General features: G+C 52.1%; 1 protein-coding gene across 10 annotated transcripts in view; it reads right to left on the bottom strand.

Annotated features, from left to right (window-relative positions):
- PRKAG2 (protein kinase AMP-activated non-catalytic subunit gamma 2) overlaps positions 1 to 24027 on the bottom strand; it is a 285917-nt gene that overhangs the window by 196451 nt on the left and 65439 nt on the right. For 8 of the 10 annotated variants that reach the window (XR_005021237.1, XM_036863641.1, XM_036863639.1 and 5 more), the window contains exons 2-3: positions 11155 to 11226; positions 5516 to 5795 (exon numbers count right to left, since the gene is read on the bottom strand). Coding sequence is in view for 8 of the 10 variants with exons in the window: in XM_036863641.1 (XP_036719536.1) it covers positions 5516 to 5795; positions 11155 to 11226 (352 nt within the window). In the remaining 2 variants the exon portion in view is untranslated. Of the gene's footprint in view, positions 1 to 5515; positions 5796 to 11154; positions 11227 to 11550; positions 11624 to 24027 lie in introns of those variants that run through there. The other 2 variants (XM_036863643.1, XM_036863650.1) reach the window with 2 other exon arrangements.

The raw sequence follows: 24027 nt of genomic DNA, 5'->3' as shown, positions 1-24027 counted from the left end.
CAGACCAGGGCTCGAACCCGTGTCCCCTGCATTGGCAGGCAGACTCTCAACCACTGCGCCACCAGGGAAGCCCTGTTTTTTTTTGTTTTTTGTTTTTTTTTAAAATGGTGACATAGGTTGTCTCATACCATCCCCCCCACCATCAACTGGCCTCTTTGTCCCTGCTGTGCTCTCAGAGCCCAGTCTCTCTCTACTTCAGCCCAGGAAAGCTTCTTTCTGTCTCCCCACATGCTTGTCCCCGCAACCTGTGGTCTTTTGGCCCATCTGGAACTTCCTTCTGTCCTTTCTCTGCCGTTCTTGCCATTCCCTTCTTTTGCGCCCTGCTTAAGACCAGTTCCACCCACGGAGCCTTTTCAGTTTGGTCCCATGAGAGTCTGAGGGCGTATATGAGTTTTGTGCCGTTACAGGTCCTGTCCTCGATTCTGTGTGTTCGCTGTATGTTGAATTAAAAGGAATTGTCTGATATGGAGATGCTTTTAGGTATTGGCCAACAGAAGATCGAGAAAGCAAACAAAGTAAATTTGCTACAGTTCTTAATTTTGAGAATCTTACTTTTCCTGTCCGCTCACCTGGGAAGTGGACCCTGCATGCGGACACCTAGGAGACTGGTCTCCAAATTAACCTGGGATGCAGATTACTTAGCGTCCCAGAGTGTGTGCAAAATGGTCCACTGGATGTGGAAAGAAAAGTGTGGCAACTTTAATTTCTGTGTATTTTGATCTCTTCCTTTAAATTTTTAAATTAAATTAATTTTTTGGTGTGTTTTATGATGTACATAATGTATTCGTAGAGTATTACAAACACATAAGTAAAATAAAGGAATATGCATATGGCAGACAAAATACAATGCTCATGTACAATGCACTTCGAATGTGCATAGTAGACACGGATCATTATCAATGATTAGGGAGCAAAGCTTTAGTAACATGAAATTCAGTCCTTCTTGAGGTCCTGCCTTGCTGACTATGCAAGATTGTTTTTGCTTTTAAAAAGACTTTCATCTTATTATTTGCAGTTCAAGAACATACTGACGTGCACTTCCCTTTCCTCATCTACAAAGGCAAAGTCATCCTCAATCAAGTTTTAAAAAATCTTTTGGAGATAAGATTTGCTGTTTTCTGGAAGCTTCTACTGCCACATGGTCACGTAAGACTTCTTGGGAACTAGACAAGGCGTAAACATGTTCTACTTTGTGGGTCACGTGGTCTCGGATAGCTCAACAGCTCAAGTCTGCTGCTACGTGTGAAAACAGCTGCAGGGGAAAGAAACAAGGGCGTGACTGTGTCTCAGTGATTAATGTACACAAATTAATAAAGGATTCAGGCTGGATTTTGTCCCGGGCTGTAGTATGCCGACCACTGTATTAGCCAAGGAGGCTGTATAGCACGTTATTGCTTTGCTTGGGGTAGCTGACCCTGATCCTCTAAGGGAATTAGGTTTGCTACTAACAGCGGGCCTGGGAGGAGTGTGACGAAAACCCCAGAGTCCCCAAGACGTGTCTTGAATCAACTCGCCACTGGGCCCGGAGACCAGAGGAAGGCCACAGCCACTCCATACAAGCAGCCCCTCCAAGAGGTAGGGTCCTTCTAGAACAAAGGGCTGGTTTTCCTCCCTGGGCAAAGAGCACCAGCCAGCCTAGGTACTCGCTGGTCCCGGGACCAGACATAGCATCTGGAACTGTAGCCTCCATCTGTATTACCCCTCTTGTTCTTGAAGTGTCTGAAGATTGAATTATCTCCTTTTCTTTTATTCCCCTTTGAAAATGACTGTGCTCAGAACTTCTGTCTTCCCTCTTTCTTTCCCCTAATAATAGACGGCAGTGTTTACCAAGCTTGAGTGTCACCTGGGGGGTTGGCTGCACCTTTAGGTTCTATGTCATCAATGTAGGCTGAAAGTCACCGGACAGAAGGACAGGGTGCCGACAGCACTGGAGGAGAAATGGGAATTTCATTACTTTGAGGTGGAGGACTCAGTCCGTCACGCTGGCATCCTTAGTGGTGGTGCTTGGACATGACGCTGGGGAAGCAGCAAGGACACTCACCACTGTGTGTAGGGCGACTGGACGGAGTTCCATGAGGGAATCTTTGGGAGGCTGTGTGTGCACACACGCTGGGCGGTGCACAAGGAGGGTATTACAGGTGCCTGCAGAGCTGCCAACTGCGCCTCTTCTCCAGGAACTTCCTGCTCACTTCCTGGGTGGGTTCTTGGTTACTTTGCTTTTGCTGCATGATCCTGCCTCCCAGCCCCCCAGTAACTGATTGGTTCAGAGATCCCAACTGGGCTAATCAGAGATCCTATAATGAGGAAATCTGGAATGGTAAATGGAGAGACACGAAGACTAGGAATTCTCTGGATCTCCATGAATTCTTGCTGCCAAGCCCCCCAGAACCAGCCTGGTTCCTTCCCTTCCTAAGTCCTGAGCATTCAGCTCTTCTTTGAATTCTGTAAATATACCCAAATCCTTCCAATAAATTGTCTTCCTTGTTTTAAAAAAAAGAGAGGGGGGGGGGCGAGTAAAAGGATGGGGACCAAAACTGGATTCAGAAACCAGGCTAGAAACGTATCCCTTCAGGCCCCTCATACACATTTGGTTCTAAGATTTCCAGCAGGCAATGCAGACAGGGAAAATTGGGTCGTTACACGATCAGTGTCTATGATAGACAAAAACAATCCAGTTGCTCAGAAGTACAGCTATTCTTGGTACTGAGACAGGAAATTTCTCCCAGGGGGCTCGTGTGACAAACGGTGTCTTCACGACATCTTTCCAACAGACACAGCGGGTTTCATGGGCAGCTGTTTATCCAGACCCTCCATACAGGCCGCTGGCATTACTCTCAAGCTCAGTTTTGTGAAATCAGTTCTGGGGCAGTGGGAGCAATATCTAGTCTGGGCACGTTGACCTGGGCGTAGATTCAGGCAGGAGGAAAAGCAGATAGATTGTATACCCTCCACGCAAGCCTCACAGCAAGCCCAGTGAAAACATCAGGTGGCTAGGACCTGAGCGGAGGCCCCCGTGGATAGTGCACACACACTGCCTGGACACGGACTCAGACCTTCCTGCCTCATCAGTGGGCTGGGCAGGGCTGGTTTCCCACGTCCTCGGGGAAGGTCAAGGACGTAGGCTCAGTGGTTCAAGGGCAACAGCACGGGCTACTGTCCTGGGTCCAGCCCCACCCTGGTCTGAACACCCACTCCCAGAGAGCTTTTCTGAAGAAGCCGAGCCCCCGCCCTGACCTAATCAACGCATGTCTTTACAAGAAGCCCCAGTACCTCCACGGCCTTCTTGAGCCCCGCCTACGGCTACCCAGCCAGACAGCAGAGGAGCCTTAACTAGCCACACTTGCTGCACAGAACCTAACAAGACACACCTTTGCAGCTGGGTGCTTTCTAGCACACTGAATGGCCTTTAAAAACACTGACCAGAAAAGGGCAGCACGGACTCCTGCTTCCCGGGAAGCTGAACATCTGGCCCGTCTTCAGGACCCAGCATCCCACCTGCTGGCTCCCCCAGACCTCCCAGACCCCATATCTTGGCTGCTCCTTTCTGCCTTCAGAAATGACCCTGGTCTTGGGACTTCCCTGGTGGTCCAGTGGTTAAGACTCTGCGCTTCCCCTGCAGTGGGCACGGGTTCCATCCCTGGTCAGGGAACTAAGATCCCACATGCCGTGCAGCACAGCCAAAAAAAGAGAAAGAAATGACCCTGGTCTTAACAGAATGACCACCCTACACCCACAAATCCTGCACCTCCCCAGCCAGCGACATGAAATGCAGATCTTGGCTTTTCAATGTAACCTGTGTACTGGGTTGGAGGGTGTCCCTCCCCCAAATTCATGTCCTTCCAGGAACCACAGAAAGCGAACTTATTTGGAAATAGGGTCATTGCAGATGTAATCAGTTAGGAGGAGGTCATCCTGAAGTAGGGTGGCCCTCAATCCAAAATGACTGTTGTCCTTAGAAGAAGAGGAGAAGCAGCACAGAGACACAGACACAGACACATGGCGGGAGGGGGCCACGCGACAATGACGGGGGACACAGAGGCTGGAGTGATGCTTCCACAAGCCAAGGAGCGCCCGGGACCGCCAGCAACCCCAGGAGCTAAGAGAAAGGCCTGGAACAGATTCTCCCCTAGACTCTTCAGAGGGACCATGGCCCTGCTGACGTCTTGATTTTGGTTTCTGGCCTCTGGAACTGAGAGAATAAATTCCTGTTGTTTAAGCCACCCAGATTGGGGTACTTTGTAATGGCTGCCCCAGGAAATTAATACGACCTAGTTCTGTTGTAAGCAACCCAGGCACAATGCCACCTTTGGAGAAACAGGACACCTGGTGAAGGTCTGGTCTGACATCCCCTCCCCTCTGAGAGGTGGGGCGTGATGGCACATTTGAGAATTTCAGGACCCCTGACCAGGAAACTGGGGATGCTCTCTAGGGTGCTGGGATGTCCGTGCTAGGACACACCTCCCTATCTGGCTTCATATCTAAGTTCCTAACTGCACGTCGCCCGTACTGTCTGCGTGAGGACCACCTTGTCCTGTGACATTTGTACCCTTACACATAAGTGCAGTCATCGTGGGGATGCGTTTAGGGGTGCTAGGAACGATACCCCAAACCACCGAAAAAAATTAAAGAAGAAAGTTCCCCACCCTTTCCTTGCAAGTCACGGAGACCGAAACTGCACTTGGGCTGGCCTTGCAGATAGAGCAATAGCTCCAACCTACAGGTCCTCTTGCAAATACAACCCGGAGAGAAAGGAGGACCAATCCAGACACGATGCCCAAGGGCAAGCTTGTTTTCCAAATCACTGTCTTCGATAGGAACTTCCTATGTCATCAGAAAGAGTCGTAAAGAGTAGGGAGATGCACTAAGACACGGGGACGGTGAAAATACACTCCATCTACTTTATGGTTCCCCTTGTATATGTCTAGATACGATCAACGGTGCTCAGTGGAGAATATTTTATCCTTACATCACAAATACTCATGAGCCTAAAGAACTCTCTCTGAAACACACATTTGTTTCCCCTGTTTCTGTAACAAATCAACCCCACCTACCCAGGGCCTGAGACAGAAAAAGTCAGGATGTGCCAGAAACAGGTTCACTCAAATCCCCAAGACGCCAAGCCGTAAGCACTGGGGGCCGCACGGGGCAGACCGAAGAAAGGGCTGGGCCCTCTGGCCCCAGGCGTGGGCCGCTACTGATGTCCAGAGAAGGCTGGAGGCTAGCGCTCCACGTGGCTGTCCTCACAGCCATACCGTGAGTATCGGGGTATTTACATTAACCCCACAAGCCACGCCATACTGGGTGGATTAGTGCAGGAATAAAGCGACAGGTGGAAACACGTTGCTCTGGAGATAAATTTGTTCCTGGGGGACAGACCAGACGCACGCGCTCAGCACCATCAGTAACAGCCACCCGGCCAGCTTTGGTGTCCCTGCAGGCGGCACCGCGGCCAAGCGGCTGTGAGCAGCCCCCCGGCGGCCCTGCACCCACCTGAACAATAGCATCAATGCCTTACTTTTTCTGGAGCGGGAGAAGAACCGGATGCCCCCGGGCGAGGTAGACGGGTTGGAGTTGGGGGAAGATTCTTTGGACGAGGAACGGAAGATCCCGCTGAAGCTCATGCGGCGGGGGGAGCGCGGCGGGGACTCCTGGTAGGAGAACGGGAACACGGTTTTGGGGGAGCCGGGGCTGGTCTTGGGCCTCACGGGAGCAGACACGGGGCTGGAGGGCCGGTGCTGGGGGCCTCTGGAGAAGAAGCCTTTGGAGGGGCTGCCTGAGCCGAAGGGGCTGTCCACCTGCAGACAGACAAGACAGACAGACAGACGGACGGGTGAGGTCACTCAGAGCCTGTGAGGACGTGTCCCTGTCGTGCCTGCCCTCCCACTGTCGCCCACCATCCAGCTGCTGCCACGACATCCGGCCCAAGAAGCAGCCCCACGCTATTCCACAGACAGAGGCGGCCCGGGGGAAGGACCGGACCCCAGGACGACCCACCCACGGGCTGGGCCGCAGCATCCAGGAGCCCACCGGCCCCCACCCAGTTCCCTGGAAGGGGCTTCTGGAGGTGCGGGAGGACAGCCAAGCAGCCGAGAAGGCTCGGAACACGGCACCTTCCCCCTTCGTCCTATTCGCGGCCCCGTCTCCTGGCCTTCACTCCTCAAGACCTCGTGTCTGTCCTTCTCGAAGTCTGACTACAGATCTGATCTCTCTGATCTGAAAGACAGTGGGCCCAGGGCTCCGTCCTGAGGGGACCCTGGCGTGGGAAGTGATGAGGTGTTCACCTCCAAGCAGCTTCGGCGCTGGAGTAATGGGGGCTGCAGGCAGAGGTCGGGAAGAAAGCGGACAAGGCCGCAAAGCTCTGAGGCTCACTTCGGCGATGACTTGCAATTGTAGTTATGGTTTGAAAACTTACTGGACTCCATATTTAAGCCAAGGCACACAACTCACAGACTCAAGGAATTTCGAACGTGTCCTGCTGGTGGGTTTAGCAGCTGGCACTCCCATCTGAGTGCCTGGGCCTGACCCGCTTGCCTCTGGGCCACCCTGGAGGGTATGCAGACTCCCTAAGCCTCCGTCTCCTCCTGCGTGAAATGAGGGGTCGTACCTGACCCTCAGGGCCGTCTGAAGGGGCATCGGCCAGACCTGACGCACTGGAGTTGTACTCTATACATGACCTGCTGCCGTCCCGTGGGTAAGCCTGCAACACAGGAGCCAGAAGGGCCTCGGGGCCCACCCAGCTCTGCAGCAGAAAAGGAAAAAACGACGTGTCCCCTGGGCTCCGCACGGCAGGTGCCGACCGGTGCACTGAGCACAGGACAGAGGCAGCCTCTGTGCCTCTGTCCACTGGGGTGCCTGCCTGGACCCGGGACCGCTGTGAGCTCCTCCACCACTAGAGGGTGCCCCCGAGCTGGGCTTGGGGTCCCTTAAAGGAAGTGATGCCCTGTGGGGACCCTCAACCGCACGGCCCCTTCTCCCTGAGACCCTCCACCCTGCGTTAAAGGACCAGTGTGGCCACGGCGGGGAGGGGTGCAGAGGCTGGCCAGTCCCCTCGCCGAGTGGGATTCTGAGGCAGAGGCCGAGCTTCCCCAGAGCCATATAACTCAGGCTCTCCTCCTTATGGAGAAGTTCAAGGTTTTCCTTTTCTAACCATTTGGTACGAAAAGCATTTAGATTCTCTGCCTCTAGAGTACTGGGTTCAGCCACTATCCACCGACCTAAGGGACTCAGGCTTTCTGAGGCTTTTCTGCATCCTAAGAGTAATGAACACAGGGAAGCTTTTGGAGTAGTGGGCGGCGTGTGCCTGTGGACGTGGGGCTGGGGCGCAGGGACAGCAGGCCCAGGGGTGGAGGAAGACCCCACGGCAGGGTGGTGCATGTCAGGGTTCTGGACAAAGATACAGGAGTCTGAATCCCAGCTCAGTTTCCAGCAGTGACAAGTGACCTACGTGTCCGTGTCCTCATGCATCCAATGGGGACACCAGGCTGACTCGCAGGGTCGTCAAGATGACAGGATATACACAAGGGAAGCACCTGCCGCAGTTCCTGGCACACAGCAGGTACGTCTGGGAGGTCAGCTCTCACCGTCATGAATTCGCTACAAAGAGATCCTTGGTAGATGTGGAGAGTCGGGGAGGCCGGGCTGATTTACGGAAAGACTCCACGTGGGGAGAGAACCTGACCCTCCTTTGAGGGGGAACCACAGGGCTCTTCAGCACGGGGGCGGGGGGGACACGGTCATTTAGGGCAGACGTTCTAGTGGCCTGTCACCATCACCCTCTGGGTGCCACTGAGCCCGGAGCTCAGAGAGGGCGCTGGCTGGAGGCTGAGCGAAGGCCCCAAAGCTGGTAAGTGCTGGGCGGGATCTGAGGCCCACGACCTTGACCTTCACCACCACACACCTCCCGAGAAAAGCAGAAACGGCCAGGAGGCGGAGCAGCCTGGCCACGTGAAACGGAAGAGGCGTCAAGGTCAAGTTTGAAGGCAGAGGGCGGGAGTCACAGTAGGAGGCCAACCCCCGCTGCTGCCCCTGTCCCCTTCACACAGCACAGTGAGCCCTGCCTAGGGAGGAGGGATTGCTGAGCAAAGCCGACGCTCACTGCACGCAGGGAACAAGACGTGGGCGAGGACGGGGTCCCCGCGAGACCCTGGGGAACAGCAGGCGAGACAGGGCTGCCCTGAGAGTGGCCCAGACGGGGAGATTTCAGAGGCAGACACTGCCCATCACGGGGCCCTGAGGAGGGAAGGCGCTGAAAGCCGGTGGGCTGTGCACAGGCCGATGGGCGGAGGTGTCCCAGGGTTGGGGGGGAGAGAGGAGCTGGAGCCGGGAGGACAGAGAGCCACTCACTTGGGCCACCGCGGACGGGTCACCGGGGCAAGTTGAGCCAAATGGCAGTCTCGAAGGGCCTGGGTGCCGGTTTGAACCTTATCTGACGGGCAAGGGGAGCCCTAGGATTCTCCGGACTGGGATTGACTCCAATTCCGGGCTCAGAATTGCAGGCCAAAAGAGCCAGGCACTCAGCCATAGGGCTTCAGGAGGGGGCTCGGTCTCAGCTGCGTCCCCGAGGATGCAGGAAAGCGAAGAAGAGGGTTGCAAGTGTGAAGGTGAGCGAGGGGTCAGCGGGGCTGGGGTCAGCGGGGCTGGCCTCGGCGGTGACTGACAGCTGGGCACCGGGCACCCCTTGGGAGCTTGAGGGAAATGGGCGTGGGCGAGGGGGTTAAAGGTGAAGGGCGCCAGGAAAGGGGGGGCCGAGTTGGACAAAACCTCGAGGTGAGGGTCTGTGGAGCCCGACTCAGGCTGGGGGCGGGGGTGGAGGCTGTGCCTGGGATGCAGGGCACGGCCAGTGCCCTCGGGGCCAGCGTGCTGATGGTGTGCGGCTCGGGTCTGAGTCCCTGTGCGCTCCGGACGGAAAGGGGCTGGCGTTCTTGGCAGAGGGGAGGGAGGAACGGTGCCCACGGCCAGCAATGGACAAGAGGGCCCGAGCCACGTCTAAGGCCTGGCCAGATGCCACGTTCCCGACGGCTCGGGTAAATGGGTCGTGGATGCACCCCTTCACGGTGCTCCGAAGTGGGGGGTGTCCTGAGGCCACGCCTGCGTTCCCAGACTGCCCTTGAGCACGTGTCCCGGGCGTCACTGCTCTACGTCTGCTCCATCGACAAGCTCATTTAATCCTCGTAAGGAAAGGCGAGCACCGTCACGAGCCCGGGTTTGCCGATGGGGAGACAGGTTCACAGAGACTATCTTGCCCCAGGTCACACAGAAGGGAAGTTGCCAGGAAAGATGAACAAAGGAGCCGGGCTCCTCATCCCAGGATCAAGGGACACAGACGGGAAAACCCGTGGTCATTTGGGCATTCCACAGACTGCCCCAGACCAGGCCATGCTGGCTGACCCAGAGTGACCACAGTGGTGTTGAATGATCCCAGGGACGTCGACGGCACTGACCTTCCTCCCGATACTGGCCCGGGAGCTGCACACAGAGCTGTGCAGAGTCAAGGTGACCAGAAGCCCTTGCACCGCGATGTGCTATGTAACAAAGAGCTGCCACCTCTGGGAACAGGGGGACCAGGAAAGGGGACAGGTGGGAAGACCAGGCAGCTCCTATATCCGCTGATGCCTGGGAATGCAGGGTTGGAATCGTCGTTTTCTTTTTTTTCAGCTGCGCTGTGTGGCTTGTGGGATCTTAGTTCCTCGACCAGGGATTGAACCCGCGCCCTCAGCAGTGAAAGCGCAGAGTCCTAACCACTGGACCGCCAGGGAACTCCCAGGGTTGGCATCCTTGAGTCAAGAGCACCCATAAAGGGGAGCTCAGCTGTGGCCCCTCCACTGAACTCTGCGTGGTACCTAGATGGGCGAGGAGGCCGCCCAGTGTCCAGTCCACATTCAGCTTGGCAGTCACTGAGGATTTGCAGTCCCCTAAGGAGATGGGGATCTTAGTCACAGGGTACAAAGATGCAGAGATGACCCAGAAAGGGCAGGAAGCCTCTGTGCGGTACCTGTCCGGCTGAGGACACTTCCCTGCAGGGCCTGCGCCACTGGCCCCAGTTCAGGGTGTCCAGACGCAGCGCAACGCACACTGGGCTGAGCACCAAGCAACCCAGACTGAAGCCGGCTAGGTTATTAAGCAGCCCTGTGACTGTGGGAAAGTCTTTTCACCATCCTGAAATCCAGCCTCTTCATTTAAAACCCAAGTGTAGGTGCTGCGTGGGACCCCAGGACCTTTGCACAATCTAGGAAGGAAGTCCCAATAATGATGGAGACTCACATTTGCCATCAGCCTGGTGGGATGAGGGACGTGGAGCCTCCAGGGCCAAAGAATTCAGCCTAGCTCTTATCTCTGCTCTCAGACACTGCCCACGGCGGCCCCTCCCGAAGCCTCGGCCCACCAGCCGCCCCAGCCGTCTGCCCCACACTCACCCTGACCGCAGGCCACCTTGACCTCCCTTTGCTTGCCATGGCAAACCCACCCACCCCGGGACGCGCACTCCTCGGCTGCCTGCCCTCCACGGCCCCAGCTTCCTCGTGGAGGAAAGACTGACCAGCGGGAGAGGGGAGAACGTGGGTTCAAGAGAGGAAAGGAAAAGGGGGAAAGAGGACGGAAGGGAGAGGAACGGGGCGAGGAACGGGCAGGGAGAAGGGGCTCCCGCCTGCGGGGGAGACAGTTGGTCTCCACATCCCGCTTTCACTGATGCTTTCAACCTCCTCTCTTCGCTAATTAGCTCCTCGGGCGCTCAGGGTGCCAAGCTCACTGTCAATCTTCGGCATCACCTCTGCCCTCTTTGGGGAGCCCAGAGGGAAGAGAATAGAAGAGAAAGGAGTGAAGCCTGGCAGGTGTGAGGCTGAGCTCGGCCGCAGCCAGGTGCACGGGTGGGAGTGCAGGTGGGAGCGCAGGTGGGAGCGCAGGTCAGAGGACGGGTGGACATGTAGGTGGGAGCACAGGTGGATGTACAGGTGAGAGCACAGGTGGACATGTAGGTGGGAGCACAGGTGGATGTACAGGTGAGAGCACAGGTGGACATGTAGGTGGGAGCACAGGTGGATGTACAGGTGAGAGCACAGGTGGAAGCACGGGTGGATGTGTCTTGGGCTCGCGCTGAGGGAGTTCTGCCTCAGTGGCACCTCAGGTGAGCCGTGAGAAGCTGTGAGGAAGGTGGCTTACCTTACGAGATGGATGCTTTTCTGAACTCTCCAGGTCTCCATCCAGGAGCGGCATGGCAAAGGAACTCAGGTCCTAGGACGGAAAGAGAGCACGTGGTCAACGACCTGGACCCTCAGGTGCCTGTCTGGCCTCGTCCAGGGCCGCTCCTGACTCTCTGTGTGTATCACCAGCCCCTCCCCGAGTCCTCCTCGAATGTCAAGCACCAGGGAGGATGCGGAGGGCCAACAAGGTGAAAGGAGGGGTGGAGACGTGCTGGCCCCCCCTCGGAGATCCTGACCCACCTCCAGCTTCCCTTCCCGTCCTCCCCAGGGAAGGAGCAGGAAGAAGAGGCCGGGACCGCAGGGCAGAAGGAAAAGAGCAAGGGAGGAAAGCAGAAAAGGGGAGGGCAAAGCCCACCTCGGCGCTCTGGGGAGAGGCCGATGCGCAGGACTTCATTTCATGACGCGAATGTGGCCCAAGGAAGTGTGTCCTCCTGGAAAGATGACAGGGCCGCATGGGAGGGCTGGCCGCTGGGGCAAAGCGGTCAGAAAAGCCTGAGGACATCGTGGCCCAGAGAGATGGCCTTGGGGGGAGTAGCTCGCCAAAGACTCATGGTGTCTAAAATGAAGTCATCGCGTCCCCGTCACCCTGCTCCCCCTTCCTCCTGTTTCTTGCCCGGTGGACACCTCCATGCCTGGACAGGAACCGCACCTGGGCAGTCCTCCACCGGGAGAAGCTGCTGCATCCCTAACCTTTTGTTTTTTTTCTTTTTTCCTTTTTTTATTGTGGTAAAATACATGTACACAAGATTTACCATCTTAACCATTTTAAGTGTACAGTTCAGTACAGTTAAGCACATTCACACTGTTGGGCAACTAACCTCCAGGGCCCTTCCCTTTGCAAACTGAAACTCCATATGCATTTGACAACCACTCCCCAGCCCCCTGCCCCAGCCCCTGGCACCCCCTGCCCCCATTCTACTTTCTGTCTCTATGAATGTGACAACTCTACGGACCTCATGTAAGTGGAATCGTACGGTATTTGTCTTTCTGTGACGGGCTTATTTCACTTAGCATAATGTCCTCAGGTTCATCCGTGTTGTAGCGTGTAACAGAATTTCCTTCCTTTTAAAGGCTGAATAATGTTCCATTGTATGGATAGACCACATTTTGTTTATCTGTTCATCCATCAAGGGACACAGGGTGCTTCCACGTTTTGGCTACTGTGAATAATGCTGCTATGAACACAGGTGTTATGGATTGAACTGCGTACCCCTCAAAACTCATAGGTTTGAAGTTCCCACCCCCATTACCTCAGAATGTGACTGTATTTGTAGAGAGGGTCTTTGAAGAGGTAATTAAGTTAAAATGAGGTCATATGGATGGGCCCTCCAATAAGACTTCAATCCAGCAGCACTAGTGTCCTTATAAGAAGAGAAGATCAGGAAACAGACACAGAAGGAAGACACATGAAGACACAGAGAGAAGATGGCCATCTACGAGCCAAAGAAGGAGGTCTCAGAAGAAACTCACCCTGGCGACACCTTGACCTTGGACTTCTAGCCTCTAGAATTGTGAGAAAATAAATTTCTGTTGTTTAAGCCACCCAGTCTGTGATACTTTGTTATGGCAGCCCTAGCAAACTAATACAGTGAGTGTACAAATATCTCTGAGACCCTGCTTTCATTTCTTTTGGATATATACCCAGATGTGGAATTGCTGGATCATATAGTAATTTATTTTTAATACTTTTGAGGAACCCCCATACTTTTTCCGTAGCAGCTGCACCATTTTACATTCCCACCAGTGGTACACAAGGGTGCCAGTTTCTCCACATCCTCACCAATACTTGTTATTACTTTCTGTTTTATTTTAGTTTTTGTTTTTTATGGTAACCATCCTAATAGGTATGAGATGGTACCTCACTGTGGTTTTGATTTGCATTTCCCTAATGATTACTAATGTTGAGCATCTTTTCTTGTGCTTGTTGGCTATTTGTATATCTTTTCTAGAAAAACGTCTATTCAAGAAGTCCTTTGACTATTTTTTAACCAGCTTGTTTGTTGCTGAGTTGGTAGGAGTTCTTTATATAATCTGGATATTAACCTTTTATCAGATATATGAATTGCAAGTATTTTTTTCCCATTCTGTAGGTTGCCTTTTCACTCTGTGGATTGTGTCCTGTGGTGCACAGAAGTTTTTAATTTTGATGTAGTCCAATTTATCTGTTGATATTTTTATCAATACTTTGTTGCCTGTGCTTTGGTGTCATACCCAAGAAATCATTGCCAAATCCAATGTCATGGAGCTTTTCCCCTGTTTTCTTCTAAGTTTTACAGTTGAAGCTCTTATATTGAAGTCTTTGATCCATTTTGAGTTACAGAAATACCCCCCTTATCAGCAGTTTTGCCTTCCAAGATTTCAGTTACTTGAGGTCAACCAGGGTCCAAAAGTATTTAATGGAAAATTCCAGGGACTTCTCTGGTGGTCCAGTGGTTAAGACTCCATGCTCCCAATGCAGGGGGCCCGGGTTTGATCCCTGGTCAGGGAATTAAATCCCACATGCATGCCACAACTAAGAGTCCACATGCCACAACTAAAAGATCCCGCACATTGCAGTGAAGATCCTGCATGCGGCAACTAAGATCTGACGCAGACAAATAAATAAATAAATAAGGGGGAAAAAAAAAGAAAATTCCAGGGACTTCCCTGGCAGTCCAGTGGTTAAAACTCCGTGCTTCCACTGCAGGGGGCGCGGGTTCGTTCCCCGGTTGGGGAACTAAGATCCCACATGCCTCACAGCGTGGCCAAAATAATAATAATAACATAAAATAAAAATTTAAAAAAAAGAAAATTCCAGAAATAAACAATTCATAAGGTTTGAATTTCGTGCCATTCTGAGTAACTTGATGAAATCTTGCACTGTCCTGCTCTGTCCCACCTGGGACGTGAGTCATCCCTTTGTCCAGCGTATATCCACACAGTACATGTGCTACCCCCTCGCCAGTCACTTAGTAGCCGTCTTGGTTATCCATTCGACTGTTGCGGTATCGACAGTGTTTGTGCTCACGTGATCCTTATTTTACTTAATAATGGCCCCAAAGTGCAAGAGGAGTGACACTGGCAATTTGGGTATTCTCTTATTGAGCCTACTTCATAAATTAAACTTTATCCTAGGTATGTATGTATAGGAAAAAGCATAGTATCCACGGTTCAGTTCTATCCATGGTTTTAGGCATCCACTGGGGGTTTTGGAACATATTCCCTGTGGATAAGGGGAACTACTGTAGTTTTTGTATATTGTATAATAAGGTTAGGGTCCAACTTTATTCTTCCACATGTGGATATCCAATTTTCCCAGCAGCACCATGTATTGAAAAGACTATCTTTTCCCAGTGAATGGTCTTGGCACTTTTGCTGAAAATCATTTGGCCATATATGTATGGAAGAGTTTCTTTCTGGACTCTTTGTTCTATTTCATTGGTCTATATGTCTGTCTTTATGCCAGTACCATATTGTTTTGATGACTGTAGCTTTGTAATAAGTTTTGAGATCAGGGAGTGTGAGACCTCTAACTTTGTTCTTTTTTTTTTTTTCAAGATTGTTTTGGCTACTTGGGGTCCCTTGAGAGTTCATACAAATTTTAGGATGCATTTTTCTATATCTGCAAAAAAATGCCATTGGGATTTTGATAGGGATTGCATTGAATCTGTAGATGACTTTGGGTAGTATTGCCATCTTAATATTAAGTCTCCAATCCATGTACGTGGGAGGTCTCTCCATTTATTTGTGTCTTTTTTAATTTCTTTCAGCAACGTTTTGTAGTTTTCTGTGTACCTAATCTTTCTTTTAAACCTTTCCACCCTCCCAACCCCTCTGCTGTAGGGTCCAGGTCTGCACCCTCCTTTGCCCAGCTCTCTTTTGGGTTTCCTAATTGTTCTCCAAATCTTTCAGCTTAGCCTGTTTCAAGCTATCTGCAAACCTCTGCTAGAACAGTGATTCCTAAAACCGTGGCCCCATTATGCTGGCCTCTGCCCTAAAGCCCCAGGGCCTCCACCATAGCCGAGGCAATGGCTCCCACACATAGTCCACTGGGACTTGCCGGCAATCTCTTACGTAGGCAGATTCCAGACTCAGCCTCTCTGGTGCTGGTTTATTTCAGCGTCCCAGGCTGGTTGCACCTCAGGAGCTGGGTCCCACCACAGAGTTGACTGGTCTGCGGTGCAGTGCAGGCTTCATGGTGATTCAGCCGGCGGCCCAGACGGGGAGCCACCAGCTTCCCACGGGTGATTCACAGTCAGGAGCTCTCAGCCGGGCCCTGCAGGCTCCAATACAGGCCCCGGGGATTTGCCGACCTCTGCAGCCTTATTTCTGATGTGCTCTGCACCCCGTCTCCTTCTTTCAGCAAGAGCCCAGGCAGGACCTTGATAGCTTTTTAAACACAGCTGTGCAACTGTGGACACTTTGCCTGGAATGCTGTCTCAGCTCCTCAGTTCAAGGTCACCCTTCGCCAACCGTACAACTCCTTCCTGGGAGAACAGACTTCGCTTCACTTGGGTCCCTGCAGGATGGAGCTGACCGCCTCTCTGAAGCTTGGAGCCCTTTCCTCCTGCCCACCTGCCCCCAGCTCCCAGCCCCAGGATCCTGGCTCACAGGGTGAACTCCTACTGTCATGCAAAGCACAATTCAGATACGATCCCTCAGGCAGAGTTCATTCTTCTCTTATCTGTGCTTCCACAGTACCTTAGACTACCTTTATTACAGGACTTATCATTTATCAGTCTATTTCTCTAACCGGACTGTGAACCGGTCAAGGGTGAGGGGAGAGCATTCCTCTCGCTGTTCTGCGCCACATGCAGCAGGTGTGCAGAAGCGTCTGAATCAACTCCTGGACAAGGCAGCCCCTGCCCCGGCAGCACGTGTAGGGGGTGCACACCTGTGCCGATGGGCGGGGGGGCGGCGAACGGGCAGACCCCGCGAGACTGCAGGTCACTAAGGAGGAGGAGGAACCAGGCGTGGACGCTTAGCTCCTATTTTAATGAGTACATTCCTCTGCGGTTTCAAATAATCATTACCCTCTCACTTTTGTTCAGCAGAGCAGTTCCCACACACCAAAGCCCTGTCACACATACTCGATTATTCCTCATGGAACCATCATGCTCTAGCGACTGAGGCCCTGGCGGTTAAGTGACTCAGGACAAGGCGGTCTCGAAAGAGCCGAGACCAGGACGCGGGTCTCGTTCCCATCCCAGGCTGCCTGGAGCCCTGGGAGGGCCTGCGGCTGGTCCCCTGAAGCTGGTCCCGCCCAGAGCGAGACGAGGAGGGCACCACATCAGCGACTACGGCAGCGCACGGTGCGTTTTCCTCGGTCAAGCATCCCCACAGAGAAGTCCCTTGGCACCAGTAGTGGACTTTGCTGGAAGGCTCCCCCATCCCACATTCCACGATTCTAATCTCGGCTCTCACCTCCCCGAGCTCACCAGGAAACAGTGTGCACCGTGGAGGCTGGTGTGGGAAAATCTCCGACTGCAGCGGTGACCACGAGACTCTCAGCAGGTGGAACGATGGGGACCTGGCCTCTCAGCTCGGCTGACATTCGAGAAGGCCAGGCACCGGGAGCTCACCCTGCTCACGGGGTTTCTAAAGTTTAAACGCCCACCAGAGCTTTGTGCCTCCCTCACTGCTGTGTCCACATCTGGCCATCCTGAATTCGCTCTCCCCGTCGGCAGGCATTCCGACCCTCCCTGGTGCTGGGTGGCCAGTTCACTGGGCCACATTGAGGCACCAAGAGATGGCTCTGTCCTCTGGGATTGTCCTCAGCTGCACACACTGTATTTTAGACCCTGATCACGTGCTCCGGAGATAAATAGCAGGGTCTCTGGGGAAAGTGCATTTTCAGGATTTGGGCTGATAAAGTCGCCTGTCAGGAAAGCAACAGGACAAAAGAGAAAAGCCCCAGGTTTGAGAAAATTCCCAAGATGCGAGCCAACCTTAATACCCCATCCCTGCCCCTCTTCAGAATTTCAGGCAAAAGCCAAAAGTCTAACTCAAAAAAGTAAGGTCTCAGCAGCAGGGCTGTCATTAATTTGCCATTAGAATGTCCTTAAAACTTCCATTTGTTGCCTCATTTGGTCCTCAGAGGAGCCCATACAAGTAGGAAAGGCAAGTGGTATCGCCCCAGTCTATAGATGAAGATACAGAGGGTCAGAGAGGTTAAGCCACTTGCCCAAGGCCAGACAACCAGACAGTAGCAAGCAGCCCCTATAACCCAGGTCCACCCACTCCCAGCTCAGAGCTCTTTCTATTAAACCCTCCCACAGCCTTGGGATGGCTCAGCTCCAGTGACCAAAAACAACCCGGGGGACTCTTCCTTGGTGGCACAGTGGTTAAGAATCCACCTGCCAACGCAGGGGACACGGGTTCGAGCCCTGGTCCGGGAAGATCCCACATGCCGCAGAGCAACTAAGCCCGTGCGCCACAACTACTGAGCCTGCACTCTAGAGCCCGCGAGCCACAACTACTGAGCCCGCGTGCCACAACTACTGAGCCTGCATGCCTAGAGCCCGTGCTCCGCAACAAGAGAAGCCACCGCAATGAGAAGCCCGCGCACCGCAACGAAGAGTAGCCCCCGCTCGCCACAACTAGAGAAAGCCCGTGCGCAGCAACAAAGACCCAACACAGCCAAAAAACTGAAAAAAAAAAAGGACTAAAAAAGCAACTTGTTATTGGAGGCTGTGAAGATACAGGGTTCTTCTATGCAAAGTGAGTCTCCGTGGCACAGTGAGATCACAGGAGGAGAGAACGGATGGAGAAGGGTCTGTACAGTTCCGTGATTCACTACCAAGGCAGCCTGTGATACTGTCTCTTTAAGGTCTACTTCTTAATTAAAAGTAATTCACCTAATACAACATTGTAAATCAGCTGTACTTCAATAGAAATTTTTTAAGAAGCATTTCATGCTGATGTGGCAAAGGACAGAAAAGTATCAAGCATCCCACCACCAAATTCGATCATCCACATTTTGTGTAGTTTGGGGTCTTATTGGCAGCTCAACCACTCCCTGGCCACTTATCCCAACATTTCTCTATACTGTTTACAACCAACTGATGTGTGAATTCTTGAGAAATGAGGGTTGTTTTACTCCCGTCTTAGCCTTGACAGTAGGTGTGTATCGGTCAGATATAGTTCTGCCTTTTCAGCATTTCTGATGCTTTGTCTTACAAAACTCCTTTGTTGATGCAGCTGGGCTACCCCAGAAAGAGCCCTGGTGAAAGTGCACACACAGGACAAACAGAAAGGCTGCCAGTGTCAGGGGCCATGGCCTGCACCTAAGGGCCAACGAGGGGTTTTAAACGTCAGGGTGACCACAGAACATTCCTGTGCTATTACCAGCCGTTAGACTCCTACCGAGGAGGGAACACTTTGAGGACAGTTTTGTGCTCCTACCCTGCTGAGCAGACCTGAGCCCAAAGAGTGTCCCTCAGCGGCATCTGGGGCTACCCGGGTGCAGAGAGCTGACCCAGGGCGCTGTCTGGGTGTCGACGAGCCCACACCCCTCGGGCACATAAGAACACGACCTGTTCACAGAGATGGAGCCGGAAGGCCGGGTTCCAGCCCAGTTCTGTGGTTTACTATCTGGGGATCTGGGGGATCTCGGGCACGTCTGAATCCAGTTTTCCATCTGTCAGATGAGAGGGTTTAGCTAGATAATTTCAGAAAATGCCTGTTAGCTCAGACATTCTCTGTTCTTATCAGTTGGGCTAAACAGCAGGTGGAATCAGGACCAGTTTAAGGGGGCGCTGCTGGGTTGAGAATAAAATGCCTCTCATCTTCTAGGATTTGTCATCAAAATAATTTTCTTCATCTCTCAAACTACCAAATACTCTCCACTGTTCTCCCAGCTCAGGGCACAGTCTCCAGACACGGTGTGGGCTCCACCAACGGAGGGATGAGGGGGTGCCCCTTGCTTCCCTGCTGATGCTTCATAGCTGAGTGGGTCAGGACCCACACACATGTCTGGCTTTCTATCTTAATGTGTGTCTCAATCTGCTTCTTCAGTACTAACCCTCTAGTTTCTCAGGTGATAGCTAAGGTCCCTCAATTTTTTTTTTTATAGTTTTTTTTTTTAAAGGAATTCCTTTATTTTTATTATTTATTTATTTTTAGCTGTGTTGGGTCTTCGTTTCTATGCAAGGGCTTTCTCTAGTTGCGGCAAGCGGGGGCCACTCCTCATTGCGGTGCGCGGGCCTCTCACTATCGTGGCCTCTCTTGTTGTGGAGCACAGGCTCCAGACGCGCAGAGCTCAGTAGTTGTGGCTCACGGATCTAGTTGCTCTGCGGCATGTGGGATCTTCCCAGAGCAGGGCTCGAACCCGCGTGCCCTGCATTGGCAAACTGACGCTCAACTACTGCGCCACCAGGGAAGCCCAGGTCCCTCAATTTTAAGGACATGCATCGCTAGTACAAATGCCAGGTGCATCCCAGCGGATGCTCAGCATGATTCTGGAAAGCCGTGAGTGGTGTCCTCAGACTACGGGTACCTGGCCCCCTGCCCTGCCTGTCCCCCTGACCCCCGTGCTCCCTGTCACCAACATGGGGGCTGCTCGCACCATCCAACCTCGTCTGCGCCCGAGCTGTTGGAATTGTGGCGAAGGCCTTGGTGAGGCCCTTGCGTGGGATACCCAAGGGAGGCGTCTCCAGATGGACTGGCTTTGCTCAATCCCTCAAAACCACCAAACGGGCAATTCTTGATACTAATGTTGGGGGCGGTGACCAGAGTCATGGTCACTTGGAGCCTTTGAGAACAGTCATGTTACATAACGACTCTCAGAAAAATAAGGAACGAACCCAGAATCACTGGAACTCGGCAACAGGGGAGGGACAGGGGACAAATTAGGGAAAAAGCCTAAACGTAACTCTCGGAGAAGTTCCAGAATTATTTATTTTCCACAGAAGACATCATGGTTTCTGAGTGCACTGTGAGAGGCTTCCTGATATAAAAGAGAAAAGAAAACCACTATTTTTCGCTCCTGCGGCCACCCTCCCACCTCCCCTCACCTGGTGGTCCCAGGATTGATTCACATAGCTGTTTGGGGGCTCCCTTGCTGCCCTGGCCAACGACCCTGGGTCTTTGTGCCCATGTGATGCCTACTGACCAACAGCGGGAGGGAAAGTGCTTCAGCCCCACGGTGGGCAGGACTTTCTCCCAAGAAAGAAGCCCTGGGCCGTGCAAAAAGGCAGAAATCTGGCAGCCTGACCCTCCTTGGTGTTAAGGGAGTATCCTGCCCCACTGCTGTCCCCAATTCCTCACCCAGTGGCCTCTCCAGCTCCACAGCAGCAACAGACAGTAAACTCTTTTCTCAACAAGTAGCTTCAGAAGCCCTAGACCAGAGTAGTCAAGAGACCGCATTCTCCCCTCAGCTCTCCCCTAACTCTGGCATAGAGCAAAGCATTTTAGTCTCCAAGGGCCTCAGTTTTTCAATCTGTAAAATGAGGCTATAGTGCCTTCTGTATCACAGGGCAATGTTATGCAGACCAGATAGGATGATACAAAAGAAGGTCCTTCCCGAAACTACAATGAGGTATCACCTCACTCCGGTCAGAATGGCCATCAACAAAATGGCTAAAAATTATAAATGCTGGAGAGGGTGTGGAGAAAAGGGAACCCTCCTACACTGTTGGTGGGAATGCAAGTTGGTGCAGCCACAATAGAGAACAGAATGGAGATTCCTTAAAAAACTAAAAATAGAACTACCGCATGACCCAGCAATCCCACTCCTGGAGGTATATCTGGAAAAGACGAAAACTCTAATTTGAAAAGATACATGCACCCTTATGTTCAAAGCAGCACTATTTACAATAGCCAAGACATGGAAGCAACCTAAACGTCCATCAACAGAGGAATAAATAAAGAAGATGTGGTACATATATGCAGTGGAATATTACTCAGCCATAAAAAAGAATGAAATAATGCCATTTGCAGCTACATGGTTGGACCTAGAGATTATCATACTAAGTGGAGTAAATCAAAGACAAATATCATATGATATCACTTATGTGTGGAATCTAAAAAATGATACAAATGAACTTATTTATAAAACAGAAACAGACTCATAAACATAGAAAACAAACTTATGGTTACCAAAAGGGGAAGCAGGGGAGGGATAAATTAGGAGTTTAGAATTAATAGATACACACTGCTATATGTAAACTAGATAAACAACAAGGACCTACTGTATAGCACAGGGAACTATATTCAATGTCTTGTAATAACCTATAATGGAAAAGAATCTGAAAAAGAATATATATATATATATATATATATATCTGAATCACTTTGCTGTGCACACCTGAAACACTGTAAATCAACCATACTTCAATTTTTAAAAAAGGTTAAAAAAAAAAAAAGACGGCCCTTCCCATAGTGCGAGCTCTCACACGGAACTGGGTTCCATCAGGGCCACTGGCCAAGACGCACTCCGGCCTCACCAATCAAGGCCACGGAGAGGCCAAGGGCGTCACCCGGGGCAACCACCGACCTGGGAAGCCAGGGCAGTCTCTCACGCTCCACCTGGGTCTGAAATCAGGTGAGGAGCTTCTGCAAAGACGCTAGCCGCCCCTCCTGTAATTAGAGAGCCGTCTTTATCCCTTTCCCAAGCAGAAGACAGACTGGTTAATAACCGGAGCCTGGCGATCCTGAAGCGGGTTACACAGTGCAGGCCACCCCCAGAGGCTCTCTTCCCGCTGAAAGGCCATGGGGCCAGGCCCTGCCTTGTGGGCAGCCTTTGCTTGACCAGAGGTAAATGGAACCTTGGAAGGACCCGTGGCCTCCTGGCTCTACAGCCAAGGATGCTGTGCAGAGGGGAACAGGGACTTGGGCTGTGGGACGCCTGGGGACCCTGATCCACATTCCCAGGGCCCTCCCTCCACACCCTCCCAGCTCAGGCCCCCAAAGTGACCTCTTAAAGGCAAATGTTCCCAGGCCAGGTCGAGTCCAGCCTCTGCTAACCACTGAGGACTAGGCCCCAGCCTCTGGTCTTCTTCCAGCCCGAGCCCCTCCCGGATAGAGGCAGTGGGAGGGGCAGGCTGGGTGAAGGACGCAGGGCATCTGGGTCAGCTCACGGTCAGCAGGGAAGGAGGCAAGTGCCTGGGGGGGCCCAGGAGACACAGGGGAGGAGCCGAGCTGCCTGGTCTGCTGCAGCCCCCCCAGAGCCCATCGTAGGCATCTTTCACGCTCTTGTCAGCAAATACGGTCGGGGCTGCAGGTCCCAGATCCAGAACAATCCCAGTCTCCACAGGTGGTGTTTTAGGCCAAGCCAGGTGATGGGAGGAGAGTGGTGTTACGGAGGAGAGCGCTTTGGGCTCTGATGACCAGGCGCCATCACAGAGCCTGTGATGGTTAATTTCATGTGTCAACTTGGCCAGACCACAGCGCCCAGTGGTTTAATCAGCACTGAGCTAGATGCTGCTGTGAAGGTATCTGTAGGTGAGGTTAGCATCTATAATCAGCAGGGTTTAAGGAGATCACCTTCCGCGACGTGGCTGGCCTTCACCCAGTCAGCTGAAGGCCTTAGAGCGAAAACTGAGGTTTCTGAAAGAGGAAATTCTGCCTCAAGATCTCAGCATCAACTCCTGCCTGAGTTTCCACCTGCTGGCCTGCCCTGCGGATTCAGGATGTGCCAGTTCCCACCAACATGAGCCAATTCCTTAAAACAAATCCCTTGATATGTAATATTTATTATCTTAACACTATAATTATATTTATAATATAAATAACATATATCAGTTAATATCCTATTGTGATATATAATATATAATGATATAAGTTAATATAATATGTGTAATACATGTAATATATACAACTGTTACTATTAGTTAATATTTATATTAAGTATACATTGTATATACTTAATATATTAATACATGATAAATATATATTAAGGATATATATATGTGTGTATATTAAGGACACACATGTAGGATGTGTATATGCGTATACACTATGTGTATCTCTCACTCCTCTTGGTTCTGTCTCCCGAGCCCTGACTGATACAGAAACCTAGACCCCCTCCCCCCACCACCCTCGAGCTGGTGGGTGCTGACCTTGGGCGAGTCTGGCCGCAGGAAGGTGGCAGTTTGGAGACAGTCAGCTACCCCTGGGAGGGGAGTGGGGCCCACTCGGTCAGCAGGGGGGTCTCTGTACACACAGAGCCCTGACTTTGTCAAGGACCTCGAAATCCCCAAGGGAGATAGATGGATGAGAGGAAAAGACAGGTGTGAAAGGTCTTCACTCCTGCAGGTTCAGTAAAAAACAGGAAGCAGCCCAAATAGTCCTATTTTTTACTGTCATGGAAGATTTACAATGTGTAAAGGAGAACAGCAGGTTGGAAAAGTCCCGAAATCACACTCTAGCGTCACCTGTGGAATGATGAGAATTGTTCTCGTGTCACTTGCTGGGTAAGTGGTGTGAGTGTCCACCAGGCGTGTGACGCTGCTGTGTGGTACCTACCCGCCGTCTCCCTCCACCCACCACAGTCGGCTGACAGCAGGGAGACGCTTATTCACCCAGTAATGCGCTCCTCCACGCTGCCGGACACACGGGCAGGACTCAAATGGGAGTCTTTCCCCACACAAAACCGACACTGGAAAAGGGGCCAAGAAGCTCATTCACACCGAGACGTAAATGACTGATGACAGCCTAGGGTACAGGAGACACCAAGACCTCATGATCAGAGAAGGATGTTCTAATGGGATCTCTTGGGCCACCTGGCCCATCTGAAAGCAAGGACAAACAGAAGGGGCTGTCTGTCAGAGGACAGCCGGCCCTTAATTTCTAGGGCTGTTTTCAACTCTGACATTTCATGATTTTACTAAGACAAACTTTAAGAGAGGGTCTG

The sequence above is a fragment of the Balaenoptera musculus genome, chromosome 9 (assembly GCF_009873245.2).
Source record: "Balaenoptera musculus isolate JJ_BM4_2016_0621 chromosome 9, mBalMus1.pri.v3, whole genome shotgun sequence".
NCBI classification, from domain to species: domain Eukaryota; kingdom Metazoa; phylum Chordata; class Mammalia; order Artiodactyla; family Balaenopteridae; genus Balaenoptera; species Balaenoptera musculus.
This window is presented reverse-complemented; position numbering and strand designations above follow the sequence as displayed.